The sequence below is a fragment of the Carassius gibelio genome, chromosome B11, assembly GCF_023724105.1.
Source record: "Carassius gibelio isolate Cgi1373 ecotype wild population from Czech Republic chromosome B11, carGib1.2-hapl.c, whole genome shotgun sequence".
Lineage (NCBI taxonomy): Eukaryota > Metazoa > Chordata > Actinopteri > Cypriniformes > Cyprinidae > Carassius > Carassius gibelio.
Window position 1 is genome coordinate 4,744,163 of NC_068406.1, and position 15,587 is coordinate 4,759,749.

At 41.6% G+C, this 15,587-nt stretch overlaps 1 protein-coding gene across 2 annotated transcripts in view; it reads right to left on the reverse strand.

Moving 5' to 3' along the window:
- LOC127967785 (phosphatase and actin regulator 3-like) overlaps positions 1-6,212 on the reverse strand; it is a 51,665-nt gene extending 45,453 nt beyond the window's left edge. Inside the window, exon 1 of one of the 2 annotated variants that reach the window (XM_052568466.1) lies at positions 5,685-6,212. In XM_052568466.1, the coding sequence (XP_052424426.1) occupies positions 5,685-5,790 (106 nt within the window). In that variant the 5' untranslated portion in view covers positions 5,791-6,212. The remainder of the gene's footprint in view (positions 1-5,684) is intronic. The other variant, XM_052568465.1, reaches the window with a different exon arrangement.
- Between the last annotated feature and the right edge of the window lie 9,375 nt (positions 6,213-15,587).

Consider the following 15,587-nt stretch of genomic DNA (forward strand, 5'->3'; position numbering starts at 1 on the left):
GAATTGTGGAGTGACTTTTTATTCGGTGAAACAAACTGTAACTCCACTCAATAAAGAAAATTCCAGGTTATCCCAAAATACATTTATTTTGCAAATATTTACCATGATATTTGTGTGTTAATAAAAGCACAGGTGGTTTAATGCAATATTAATTGACTTTTTGATAGATCATGTTTTTGTGTAATTCTACACGCACACAAACACACACAAACACAAACACACACACACACACACACACAAACATACACACACAAACACACACAAACACAAACACACACACACACACACACAAACATACACACACAAACACACACACACACACACACACAAACATACACACACAAACACACACACACACACACAAACATACACACACAAACACGGTGTAGGAATTTTCACTCAGAGATGACTATGAATAATTATAAAGAAAAAGCAAGTAGCACATTTACTTAAACATGAAATTAGAAAGAATGAAATTGTATTTTCTTGTAAAACATACTCCACATATCTTTACAACTTTGACAAAAATAATTAAAAAAATTTATTAAATATATTAAATATATATATATATATATATATATATATTTGAGTATTCTATAATGAGCCAGCTCTAATGCGGCGTGCAGCTCTGCTCCTGTATGGCTCTTCCCTCGAAGCTCTCACATACAGTACGGTGAAACTGAAGGACGCATGAGACTGAAGGGACATCGCTGACCTTGGGCAGAACTTGCCCAAAGCGCAGCACGCTGTAACCCCTGCTGTCGGCCAGGTGCCTCGACATCATACGGTAGTCACAGAGCAACCGCAGTCACATGCGCTTGTAATCCCCTCACAAGCCACCAGAACCGCCTTATTCCTCAGAAGTCTGAGCATACAGTCATGTTTTGGGATGCACTAAGGACTTCTGCGGAATCAAAGTGTATTAATTGTTGTCTCAGCAGTGCTGTGACTTCCACAGAGGCTGTGTAGAAATGCTGTACTCCTGCAGATCTATTTGGCAGTGCCTCTCGTCTCTTAACCTCCCTCTTTAGCACCATTTTCTCAGTCCTCAGGGAAGCAGGCATGCAGATGCCTTTTTTTAGACCTCCTAGTTTTTGTGAAACTTCCCAGCGTGCCTCAAATAATGTCACAGGACTCTCATCTATTATGTCCCGTCTCCTATACACAGCTTTAAGAACAGAGGTCAGAACATAATGTGATGCATACAGGACAATGAATGCAGAGTCCTTGCAGTAAAGTCATTAGCACAAATTACAAGCAGACAGCGATTAGGACCCGATGCAATGTGAGGATGACTGTTAACATCCTGAAGGGGTGCATGCACATGGTTAATTACCCCCCACAAAAATTTTTTTTTTTAATTGATGGGTTTGAGCCTAATTGTGAATCATTTCATCTTCTTTCTCTTTTTTAAAGCTCCATCATTATTTCCTACTGCTACAAAATTATAGAAATTGTATTTAGCTGAGCTGTGAGTTTGCAGTCTGGGAGAGAAAATACTAGACTGTGTGAAACAATACCAAAACAATAGCCAAAAATACTTTCTACTGTGTTATTATCTCTGGTTGCATGCACCAGACAACAACAAAAATACAGCAAGAAGTGTAGACTCATTTGCCAAAGTGTCCAAAAATGGTAATTTTGTAATGGATCAGTCAAGACGTTTCATGAACCAAAATTGAAAATTACCCCATGATTTACTCACCCTCGAGCCGTCCTAAGTCTATATGACTTTCTTCTTTAAGATGAATACAATCAGAGTCATATTCAAACTAAAATCTAGGATCTTCAACCTTTAGAATGGCAGTGAATGGTGGTCAGGATTTTGAAGCAAAATAAAGAGCATCCATCCATCATGAATTATGTCCCACTGGTTAGGTTTAGGGAAATTCTAAAAATGTATATTAATATTAATATGAAACGGTCATCTCATTAAACAGTTGCGTTACCCTTGAAATTGGAACTGGAATCTGACCCAGATTTTCTAAATTTCTTAAGATTCCCATCGCCATCCTATCCATGCACTATTATAATTGCACTCAAGATTTCTAACGCACTTCTGTCTCCGATTAAAATCATCTTCATTTGTGACCAGTTCAATCACAGTGATTCCAGTCAATATTCACAGAATGGAGACTAAAACTAGGAAATTTGTTATGCAAATTATGCAAAGTTCACATTTATGATAGAAGCTAAAGAAACAACATCTGATCAGGCCCACATAAAACCTGTGTGTGCATGCAGAACTTCACCGAAAGCTCAATTCCCTCTCCCCTGCATGTTCAATATTTAATTGTTTGGACTGATTTGATTTTACTTTCAGACTGTTTGAAGGAGATGGAGCTGGCTGGATCTGAAACAGCTCTTCCATGTCTGTCGTCTCCAGCCTCAACACTAGTGCAGTACAGACAAGACTCCTGCTGCAAGCTCGGGATTAATCACTGCTCTGAAGATTCACTGCAAAAATCCTACACTGGCTAAATATAGATGACTCATTAATAAAACATGAATACAAATGAGGTGTGTGGGGGGGGGGGTCTTAATCTAATAGTCCACAAAAACTGGGACATTTAAGAGTCTTATGAAAATAAGAGAGAATCATGGGTAAAAAATGGGGAAGTCTTTGAAGTACAAGCAAAACTGTCGATTAGGAGAGGAAGCTAATCCAGCTCATCCACCTCCTCCTCGCTCCTGTTCATCCTCACGGCCACGGGACAGTCAGAGTAAAGTGCTGACCAGCCCCCCAAAAAAAATAAGCGTCATGAAATCAATGCAACATATGGCACTAAAACATAAAACTGCTTACCTCAAACTCTTTTTTCATCATCATGCATGTACATTGTACTCTTTTACAAATCATGCAGGCTTTAGAGGACAGTCGCTGATGTTAAATATCTCGGTTCGCTCATCAGACGCGACGGTGACTCACAAGGGAGTTATTTTATGTCGTAGAACAAAGCGTAAAAAATATGTGAACAACAGACTTTAATCAAAAACCCACAGTGCTAAAATGCGAACCCATTTCTGCGTTTTGGCCTACAACAATACATCATCCCTGAAGCTCTATATTACATGCACAAATCATTACACTATGCCATTACCCGTGTAATCAATTCAAGACAAGTGAAGTCAGCGGTAATTACAGTTCATGGCCCGTGTGAAACGTTGCTTCGGCAACCGATGAGTCAGTCTCTACATCCTGTCCAGTGAACAATACACAGCTCCAAGTGTAAAGACCCTTCAGTGGCCTGCTGCTGCCCACCACAGTGTGGAGGAAGGGCTCTTCATACTCAACAGTACTGCGCTCACACAGTACTGTGACTAAGAGGTTAATGGTTAGCCAGTGTGGGCTACATCTGTGCAGACAGATTCAACAATCTCTGTCTGTTTGGACCGTAATACAGAAATGTGGCCCATATATTCATGCATCTGCTGCACAGCTCTCATCATGTCGTCTTCCAGCGTTCCTCCTGTGCCGTATCGGTTTATCTCCTTCTTTTCGGATGAAGGCTTTGGCTCTGTTTCTCAAGAGGAGAGATCTAAGTGTGCCGCAGGGATGAAATGCGGTCCTCACCAGTGAAAGAGACAGAGAAAGCTTGGCCTGTGGCATCACTGCCATGTCGTGTTTTGTGTTGCAGCATGCTGCCAATATTCTGATGTGCACTGAGATGTGAGTCTGATGTGTCTTTTAAGAGAAGATATCTTCTCATAATCTGAAAGAGCAGTACGTTTGGTCTCAGTCTTGTTCAGTCGCTACAGATCAATTGTACGATCTGTGCTGTCTGGTGTATTCAATCTGCTCTGAATCGTCCTTTTCTTGACATGGACTCAAGCTACTCATGGCCTGATCTGGACTCAGTCTTGTGAAAAAGTGAGCGATTGAAAGATGCTGGTCAATCTAAAATACAAGATGAGTCCAAATAATAATAGACAGATATTTTCAAGGAATCCCACAGCAGCATTTCTGCTGTTTCATCACTACTCTGACTATCTTTCAAAGATGTATATTTGTCATTATTCAAAGCACCTAGTTAGCTACAGTTAGTGTAACTTCATCAGGTCGTCAGGTTGAGTCAGTCATACTGGATAATACTTTAGACTTCAGTAAAACCAGTGTTTAGATCTTTCCACATGAAATACATGTTGATCAAACACTTTTTTACATCAGCTGAGCCACAGAGGTTCATAATGGAGATTTGGTCAAATTATGAAATATGTGTACATCTTAAAAGCATGTTTTTAAAAAGATATCAAAACAACTTGAAATGTACTTCACAGTAACTTCTTTCACTTTAGTACAAACTGCACTTTATAAAAGAATGTTATCCTTAAATGTGTTAAGAAACATAGTCATGAAAGTGTACTTGTGAAAGCGGTGTTTTAAGTACATTTTAACTTGACTTTTAAGATTTGGAGAGCACTACAGTTGCACAAGTTATGCAAGTAATGTAAAGTTATTCAATGTAAGTTATGAGTTATGTAATCTGATTACTTTTTAAGTAACTAGTAAAGTAGCACATTTTATTTATTTATTTTTATTATTAAAAAGAAATACGCAAGCCCAGCTCAGGTGACAAAAAGTTATGGAAAAGTAACAATGCATTACTTTCCATGAAAAGTAACAAAGTAATGCAATTAGTTACTTTTTATGTAGTAATTGTAATACAAATCTTCCCCCAACCATGGTTAAGTTAAATCAACTTCACAAGCAACATAAAGCCCTCTAACAGACATACCTGTATTAGTTACAAGAGGATATAAACGTTGACTAGCAGCTAGATATTATGATTATATCACAGTATCCAGTGCTCTAACATACCACATCATTTGGGAAAGTGTCCATCAGTTAATTAAGCGACTATGTAAACATGTATTATGCCGTTGATATGTGACTGGGCTGGTGTGATTAGCTCCAAATCCAAGGATAAACGCTCACCACCTGTCTGCGTCCAAACAAAGAGCTTTTAACACATTTCAATCACTAATCCCACAGCAGCCTTCCAGGGGGAGGGAGTTTCCACAGGCCGGTGGAAAGTGATGCAGAAGTACGTTTGGAGATAACCTAATAACATCACAAATCTCAAACCGAAGAAATGTTTATTGTGGCAGATACAAATACATTTGCACTGCGACAGAACTACAAACTGTGCATTCGTTCAGAGCTAGTCAGGAGCAACAACTGCATAACAGCTGCTTCTCACTAACGAAAATGACAGCTCGGAAAGGATGTTTGTGATAGTTTGGGCCTGTCTCAGCTAATTGTATTTATCCCGTCTAATGAAGCCATTACAAACACTTTGCCACAACTTAAAGTTCATTCAGTCATCCAGGATGGATCACAGTCGAGTGCATGTTAAAGGTCAGTAAAATCACAGCTGTAATCAGTAGCCTGTGTTGCTGGGCAAATACAGAGGACACTGCAGGTAAAAAGCCTGGGCGAACATGCTGCTTTTAAGATCTAAATACTAAAACATTTCAGGATGTGCAACCCAAAGCATGCATCGGTCACGGGGAAGCCCATGCAGCGCGTCACCGCAGCATCAGCACCAGCACTGAACACGCCACTGATGCGTTTCATCGACAGCTAACATCAGTGGGTTTCTCGAGTTTTTGAGACACCTCCGCCGTGGTTAAATCAGATCTCTCTGCGGTTTTCCTGAGCATATCGCGTCTGTATCACTCACCTGAGCTGTTCGTATAAACCACACGAGTGTCGCTGAGGATGCTCGGGTCACTTTGAGATCTTCCTCTCCGCACAACGCAATCTTCGGATCCATCTGATGTGGCCATGGAGATGAGAGCAGACGGTGGAGCACAGAGAAGCCGATGTGCGCGTGTGGACGTGATTCAGACTGACAGCAGCAGCGCTGGAGGAGGAGAGTCGTGCGCGTGCCCTGACTGAGGCGCATCTGGTCACAAGATCCGGCTTTCACTTGCATTCACCTGCATTATTATTAGTTTGATGAAACGTGTCATTGGTGATGGGTGATTTTAATGTGTGGACGAACCTCAAGTCTTCGTGGGTTTAACAGTAGGCTATTAATAATCGTCGTCATATGTCATACAATCAATGTTATCTGAAGCAGACTGAAGAGAAGAGGGTTACAGTGATCTGTCAGAGGAAGTAAGGAATAGTTAGCCTGTGGCGCCCTCTTGTGGGCTCCTTGTGATAGTGCTGGAGCCACACAGACCTGCAGTCACTGAAGGGACATCAATCCGTCAGATCAGACTGAAGCAAAATTGGGCAGATTCAAAGTCAAGAGGTTTACATTTTCTTCACCCACCAAAACACATCACACAAGGTTTAATGTTGTGGGTTTTCACATAAAGAGAGACTTATATAATATTCTTTTTTAGCTAACGTTTCCATTAAGTTATAAGAATAGCCTATTTCTGATTTCTGAACATTCAAAACGAACTATTCTATAATTTTGCAAACAATATTGGTACGTTATTTTTGGATGTCCTCTAAACGTTCTGAAACTAGTAGCCTATCATTTAAACGTTAAATGAATGTCCAACTAAAACTATCAAACAATATATAAATAAATAAATAACCATTCCTCCAACAGGATAAAAATAATCCTTTTTTGAAGATAGGAATCTTTGAACAAATGTTCTATTAATGTTACTGGAACGTTTGTTCATAACTTTAAAATAAGTTTTACAGAATATTAATATTCTATTAAATATTAAAACATTTTTTAAACCTATAGCTATACTGCACACTATATAGCTAGTTCTACATATTATAAAGATTTAGAATCATTAAGGAAACAGTATATTGTCAAATATTGCACAAACATTAAACAAAATTGATGTCAAACACATTGCACACTATTTAATTCCAAATATTATAAAGATTCAAAAGATTTAAGGACAGAGAATATTGCATAATGACGAAGGTAATTGTAGCTGCTCGATTTGTTATCAGTCTTTTTGCACGTGCATTTGACAAACGTCCTCAGCGCGCGCTTTTCCGAACACAGGCTCGATACAGTGAATCGTGGTTCAGCTGATTCAATGATTCAGAACAGAAGGATTAATTTCTCCCATTACTAATTCAATATATTTCAAATATGTGCACCAATATATAAATACGTAGCATTATTTACCAAAATATTTCTCTACGACATTTAAAGAACGTGACATGAACCGTTCGGCGCAAATAAATGGTTTGGGGTTTGAATCCGCCCTCCACAGAGATACACTAAATACGGCAGTGAATCTTGAGTCATTACGCTTAGTATTGAAAGCCCTTCCACACTAACACTTTCTCACAGAGGGACACATCACTGGGCTCGGGGCAGGGGTGGATCTAGAAAAATATGGGTGGCAAGAATTGACTTCCTACAGGTGAAATTTTGCCAATATCTCCCTTACTGTACATATAGTTCATAATTTATTGTCGAATACAATTACTGTATTTGACCAAAAGGTTTTTTATGTTTCAAAGGTTAACCATTCTTAGAAAAAAATACTGAAATTCTGAAATGTTTTTTTTTTTCCAAAGATTGCTGTACATTCGTAGTGACCAGACTCACTACAGGTTGAATTTTCACAATAACAGCCTTACTGCTTGTATGTAATTCACATATTTTCATTATAAACTAGGTATAAACAGGTCGAGTGACATGCGCGTACAGCAGTTACAGGTCGAGTGACAGGCGCGTATAGCAGTTACAGGTCGAGTGACAGGAGCGTATAGCAGTGACAGGGCGAGTGACAGGCGCGTATAGCAGTTACAGGTCGAGTGACAGGCGCGTATAGCAGTTACAGGTTGAGTGACAGGCGCATATAGCAGTGACAGGTCGAGTGACCGGCGCGTATAGCAGTTACAGGTCGAGTGACAGGCGCGTATAGCAGTGACAGGTCGAGTGACAGGCACGTATAGCAGTTACAGGTCGAGTGACAGGCGCGTATAGCAGTTACAGGTCGAGTGACAGGCGCGTATAGCAGTTACATGTCGAGTAACAGGCGCGTACAGCAGTTACAGGTCGAGTGACAGGCGCGTACAGCAGTTACAGGTCGAGTGACAGGTGCGTATGTCTGTGGCAGATCGAGTGACAGGCGCGTATAGCAGTTACAGGTCGAGTGACGGCGCATATAGCAGTTACAGGTTGAGTAACAGGCACGTATAGCAGTGACAGGTCGAGTGACAGGTGCGTATATCTGTGGCCGATCGAGTGACAGGTGCGTATAGCAGTTACAGGTTGAGTGACAGGCGCATATAGCAGTTACAGGTTGAGTGACAGGCGCGTATAGCAGTGACAGGGCGAGTGACAGGCACGTATAGCAGTTACATGTCGAGTGACAGGCGCGTATAGCAGTTACAGGTCGAGTGACAGGCACGTATAGCAGTTACAGGTTGAGTGACAGGCGCGTATAGCAGTTACAGGTCGAGTAACAGGCACGTATAGCAGTGACAGGTCGAGTAACAGGCACGTATAGCAGTGACAGGTCTAGTGACAGGTGCGTATGTCTGTGGCAGATCGAGTGACAGGCGCGTATAGCAGTTACAGGTCGAGTGATGGTGCGTATAGCAGTTACAGGTTGAGTAACAGGCACGTATAGCAGTTACAGGTCGAGTGACAGGCGCGTATAGCAGTGACAGGTCGAGTAACAGGCACGTATAGCAGTGACAGGTCGAGTAACAGGCACGTATAGCAGTGACAGGTCGAGTGACAGGTGCGTATAACTGTGGCCGATCGAGTGACAGGTGCGTATAGCAGTTACAGGTCAAGTGAAAGGCGCGTATAGCTGTTACAGGTTGAGTAACAGGCACGTATAGCAGTGACAGGTCGAGTGACAGGTGCGTATATCTGTGGCCGATCGAGTGACAGGTGCGTATAGCAGTTACAGGTCAAGTGAAAGGCGCGTATAGCTGTTACATGTCGAGTAACAGGCGCGCATAGCAGTTACAGGTCGAGTAACAGGTGCGTATAGCAGTTACAGGTCGAGTGACAGGCGCGTATAGCAGTTACAGGTTGAGTGACAGGCGCGTATAGCAGTTACATGTCGAGTAACAGGTGCGTATAGCAGTTACAGGTCGAGTAACAGGTGCGTATAGCAGTTACAGGTCGAGTGACAGGTGCGTATAGCAGTTACAGGTCGAGTGACAGGTGCGTACAGCAGTTACAGGTCGAGTGACAGGCGCGTACAGCAGTTATAGGTCGAGTGACAGGCGCGTACAGCAGTTACAGGTCGAGTGACAGGTGCGTATAGCAGTTACAGGTCGAGTGACAGGCCCGTATAGCAGTTACAGGTCGAGTGACAGGTGCGTATAGCAGTTACAGGTCGAGTGACAGGCGCGTATAGCAGTTACAGGTCGAGTGACAGGAGCGTATAGCAGTGACAGGTCGAGTGACAGGTGCGTATAGCAGTGACAGGGCGAGTGACAGGTGCGTATATCTGTGGCAGGTCGAGTGACAGGCGCGTATAGCAGTTACAGGTCGAGTGACAGGCGCGTATAGCAATTACAGGTCGAGTGACAGGCGCGTATAGCAGTGACAGGGCGAGTGACAGGTGCGTATATCTGTGGCAGATCGAGTGACAGGCGCGTATAGCAGTTACAGGTCGAGTGACAGGTGCGTATAGCAGTTACAGGTCGAGTGACAGGTGCGTATAACAGTTACAGGTCGAGTGACAGGCGCGTATAGCAGTTACAGGTCGAGTGACAGGTGCGTATAGCAGTTACAGGTCGAGTGACAGGTGCGTATAACAGTTACAGGTCGAGTGACAGGTGCGTATAACAGTTACAGGTCGAGTGGCAGGTGCGTATAGCAGTTACAGGTCGAGTGGCAGCTGTGGCAGGTTGAGTGACAGGCGCACATAACGATGACAGGTCGAGTGACAGGTCTCAGTGGCAGCTGCCCCTGCCACGCAAATGTTGTGAATTTTACCCTTATCTTTAATGTTGCCCATCCAGTTCATCCTGTCCATCCATTAACATCTGTCCATCTCCATGCTATGGGAATTGTCTATGATAATCATCTTGAACTTAAAAATAAAAGAGAGCAAAGGACTGGTATCTGTCCTGTTTTTTAATCAGACACACCATCAAGTTTCTACACCTCCGATGAACTTTAGATATATTAACATCTGATATCCTACAAATGGTCTTTCGAGCAGGAACGAAATTTGGTGGAATGGATTACCACTTAAGACCTGCAATCCGGCGCCCAATACCGATTCCTAACACCGATGAGATGCAGTGTCTGTTTACCATCGCTAATCCATTAGAAGAACTTCGCCACGATGTGGAGACATTATGGAGGGTAGACATCCTTCCTTTCCAGAATGAAAAGGTCATTATTAGGTCCAAGCAGGACCAAGGAGCTATGGACTTGTTGGCCTCCAAGTCTAAAATAGTTGATGTGGATGGTGTGAAAAGGTATGCCACTCCGTTATTGCGTGCTGCTTCCGCCATAAAGTTACGAGCCTCACCAAATGCAGTCATGTCTTCTCTTCGATGTATCGAGCGTCGCCCTAAGAGAGATCCCACAACTGCTGCTGTGTATGACCAAGAAATTGCGAAGTTGGAGAAATCTGGGTGTGTTTCCAAAGTGGAACTCATGACTCATCAAAGGATTCATGGTATATTCCTCATCATATCGTGGAACATAATGGGAAGAAAATAATAGTTTTCAATTGCTCCTATCAATATAAGGTGTTTAACTTAACAGTCAACTTATTCCTGGTCCACAATTGGGCCCTTCCTTACTTGGTGTCTTACTCCAGTTTCGTCAATTCCCAGTGGCAATTAGTGGGGACATCAAATCTATGTTCCACCAAGTTAGGCTACTACCTCTGCATGTGGCGCAACATGCAGAGGTCAAACCCACCTGACATCTACGAATGGCAAGTTTTGCCATTTGGCACAGTATGAAGTCCATGTTGCGCAATATATGCTTTACAAAGGCATGTCCATGATCATCAAGAAGGAAATTAAGATATAGTGAATTCTGTACTTCAGTCATTCTATGTGGACAACTGTTTAGAGAGTTTCCCAAACGTGCAAACTGCAAAAAACTTCCTAGACCGAATGTGTTCTCTACTGAGGAGTGGAGGATTTGAAATCAGACAGTGGGCAAGTAACCAGCCTGATGTTGTCAGACACCTTCCTCCTGAAGCCAGGTCTGAAAGTGCTGAACTGTGGATCAATCAAGATCATTTGGATCCTAAAGAAGGAGCTCTGGGTCTGAGTTGGCACGGTCCCTCTGATTCATTGGGGTATCGATCCCGAGCTGTGGAGTATAAAGCAACAACCCTGCGCAATATATATAAAGTCCTCGCCAGTCAGTATGACCCCTTGGGTTACATCTCCCCCTTTACAACGCGAGCTAAAGTCATCATACAACAATGTTGGATGAAGTCCAGGGGCTGGGATGATGCCCTTATGCCAGATCCTATTCAACAAGCCTGGAAGGTTTGGGAAAATGAGCTCCATGATCTGCCATTGATACAGCTTCCTAGATGTTATTCAACTTTGCCTTCCAATCAAATTGCATCCAGAGAGTTGCATATATTTTGTGATGCCTCAGAGATTGCATATGGGTCTGTAGCCTATTTGCAAATGGAAAGTGACAAGGGTGTGGTACATACTCCCTTCATCATGGCAAGATCTCGAGTGGCCCCTAAAAGGCAAATATCCATCCCTCGTCTGGAACTTTGCGCTGCTCTAACTTTGTAAACTCCTGCAGAATGAATTGACTCATCCTTTGACAAATATTGTCCTATGGTCAGATTCAACAACCATCTTGTCTTGGCTGCATTCCCTCTCCTGCCGTTACAAAGTTTTTGTAGCTAATAGAGTCACTGAAATCCTGGAACTTATTGATCCCTCTTCTTGGAGGTATATTCCTTCTGTACAGAATCCAGCAGATGACATTACTAGAAGTAAAACTTTAGTTGAGTTAGCCAAACCTGCTCATAGATGGCAACAAGGCCCAACGTTTTTGAAATTTCCTCCACATGAATGGCCCAAAAATCTAGTGCCCAGAACTGCTAGTCCTGATCCTGAGCTCCGCAAGCCACTCTTTTGTGGCTTAACACAAGTCGATGATTTTGTACTCCCAGATCCTTCCAGTTTCAAATCATGGTCAGTTACAGTCCGCAACAAATGAGTTATTGCAAAAACCTAGGGAGGACCCCTGTGATGCCTCTTCAGTCCAAACCCTTCTTTTGAGACAAGCCCAGCAACAAAGTTTTCCCTGTGAGTATCAGTGTTTAAAAGAAGGTAAGCCCATTGAACCTCAAAGTTGTCTCCTTACACTTTCTCCTGAATTCAATGAAGAAACAAGACTTATTGTAGTGGGAGGTAAGCTCAGACTGTAGAGGATATGGAACCTGCAATGGTTCATCCAATTGTACTCGACCCCAAACATCCATTATCCCATTTAATTATCAAGGACTGTGATGAGAAACTTTTCCATCCTGGTCCAGAGAGAGTTTTCTCAGAACTCTGCCGCAATTACTGGATAATTAGAGGTAGACAAGCTGTAAAAAAACATCAGTGGTCTTGCTTGCAAGTGGAGAGCTAAGCCATCTATCCCTCAAATATCAGATCTGCCAAGCTCCAAGCTCCGGTTGTTTAAACCTCCCTTTTGGTTCACCGGAATGGACTGTTTTGGTCCTTTTCATGTCAATATTGGCCGTAGAATGGAGAAGAGATGGGGCATTCTTTTTAAATGCCAGACCACTCGATGTCTGCATCTTGATTTGTTGAGCAGTTTAAATGTGGACAGCTTTCTAATGGCCCTACGCTGCTTCATATCTAGGAGAGAAAGGCCTTATGAGATTCTTTGTGATCAAGGAAGTAATTTTCGTTGAGCTGCAAGAGAATTAAAGGAAGCTTTCCAAATCCTTACAACTGAGCTTCAAGTCAAGTTGGAAAGTCAGCAGATAAATTCAACTTTAATCCACCACAAGCTCCTCATTTTGGAGGGTCATGGGAAAGAGAGGTACGTTCAGTTAAAACCGCTCTGCGGGTGGTACTTGGCAGTCAAACAGTATCAGAGGAAGTCCTACGAACAGTTTTGACTGAAATTGAAAGAGTGTTAAATTCGAAGCCACTTGGTTACACCCCTTCAAATATTTCAGATCTTGACCCCATCACTCCAAATCTCCTCCTCATGGGGCGGCGAGACTCTTCTCTACCTCAGGTGATTTATGCCAACACTAAGCTCTTTGGCCGCAGATCTTGGCACCATAGCCAAGTCCTCGTGGACCAGTTCTGGACATCCTTTATCCGATATTATCTACCAGGTCTGCAGCTAAACTAAATGACTCTGCTGTGGTGTAAGTTATTGATTCTCAACTCCCAAGAGCATCATGGCCCATGGGTAGGGTAGTACGTCTCTTACCTAGTCAGGATGGGCGTTAGATTAGCTGAGATCGTTATTAATGGAAAGACATATGTACGTCCAGTTGCTAAATTGATTCCGATACCTAAAATAAATTCACCTGTTGTGAATTTCACCCTAATCTTTAATTTTCTTTTTTTTTTCTTTTTCATATATATATATATATATATATTAACAGGACAGGATTAACAGGATATTGAGTTTTCACTCAATATCCTGTTAATCTTGAGTACCTATAGAGTAGTACTGCATCCTTCATAACGCCAAAAAGTCTTTAGTTTTATTATATTCATAAGAGAAATATAGTCTGTACCGATTTTTCCAGGAAAAACACGAGTGGCTGGAGGCGTGACGTGTGGGCGGAGCTAAAGAATCATGAGCGCCAGTAGGCTTTTGCGGTGAGAGCATGTGGAAGCTGTGACATTACCGTGAGGGAAAAACCATCATCCAAAACAAACCATGGCTTACAGTCAGATTCAGCCGTATATTTATGATCCAGAATCAGATCCAGAGGCTGAAACTGAACGAGAGCAGCAGCAGCAACGACTCGCTCTGAGCGGGGCTCGAACCCGGGTCTCTGGCATGGGAGGGGACGCACTAACAAGGAGGCAGAGATATTTTAAGCAGTTTTACTCACCGCCTGTGGTTCCAACACACGATCGTGACCCTTTTTCGTTGGGATTGCATCATCCTTAAGAAATAAACGATACACAAATCCGTCGTCAAACTGGGCCTTGTTTGTATTGCCCTGGCAACCAAAAACACACTTCTTTTGTGACTTTTCGCGACGCTCTCGCTCTGATCAGTGAAGTCTGTTGTGCTCTCAGTACTCTGCTATACGGGAGCGCGCTCTTCCGGCAGAAGTGCCTTAGGGTCCATATAAAGAAATTCCACTCCATCTAACGTCACACAGAGCCATACTCGAAAAAAACTTTCCGAAACTTGGGAACAAAAATACTCCTTCAAACGTACAACTTAATTTTTGAAACTTTGTCCATGTTTAGCATGGGAATCCAACTCTTTAACAGTGTAAAAAACTCAGTATGCATGAAATAGCATTTCACCCTCCCTTTAAGATGCGTTAAGTAAGTTTGTTTGCCAATATATTGTTTGGATTGAATATATATATATATATATATATATATATATATATGCATGTGTTGTTGAAATGTTTGTTGATGAATTGATTTCTTTTATTGTACTGTTTGTAGTGACTTAAGACCATCTTGTACATCTTGTACATCTTGTACATGTTGCCCATCCAGTTCATCCTGTCCATCTCCATGCTATGGGAATTATCTATGAATAATCATCTTGAACTTAAAATAAAAGAGAGCAAAGGACTGGTATCTGTCCTGTGTTTTAATCAGACACACCATCAAGTTTCTACACCTCCGATGAACTTTGGATATATTAACATCCGATATCCTACAGCAAAGATTTTACCCCTACTGTTAAATAGTGTCTGTGTAATCATTTGCAATCAAGTCAACGATATCGCTGACCCCATTTATTGTCAGTTATTGAACAATTAAACATATTTTTTTTATTATTAGCTAGTTAAACTACACATTCTGAACAATTACAGGTTTAAGCAATGTATTACTAGTTAGTTAGTATGCTACACTCCAAGAAGAATCTGTAAAAATAGTGCACAATATGAAGGAATTTTGTGTATTGATTTTTCTTTATTTTTAAGTTTTTGGGTTACAAGGTTAAAATGGTTTATGGATGCAAACCATTTCCATAACTGGAAAATAGTTTTTTTTTTTTTTTTTTCTAGATATTTTTCTTACATCTACTGAATGATCAACAATCACAGGTACACGGTTCTAACAAGATAAAAACAGCCCGTTTCTGCTTCGATTCTAAACAGGCATTTTCAAAATAATATAAGAAATTATATGTGGGCTATTTTGAGCTAAATCTTCACAGACATATTTATCTCCCCATTATTAGAATCCACATTAACAGCTCATAAATCAGATGATACATGTTTTTTTTTGGGGTTGTTACATATAAAAGCATCTGTTTTTCTGACAAAAGTTACATCTTGTTTATTTCATGTGACAAAAATTGTGATTGCAATAGGAAGCATAAAGTTTTTTTATTTCTAGGGCTGCCTTTTTAACTGGTCCCTGATTACAAGCATCAGAAGAATTAAGCATGCTCAATGTAAATTAATCACCAGAAGGTATAATATATTAGTCATCGGAGCATCAA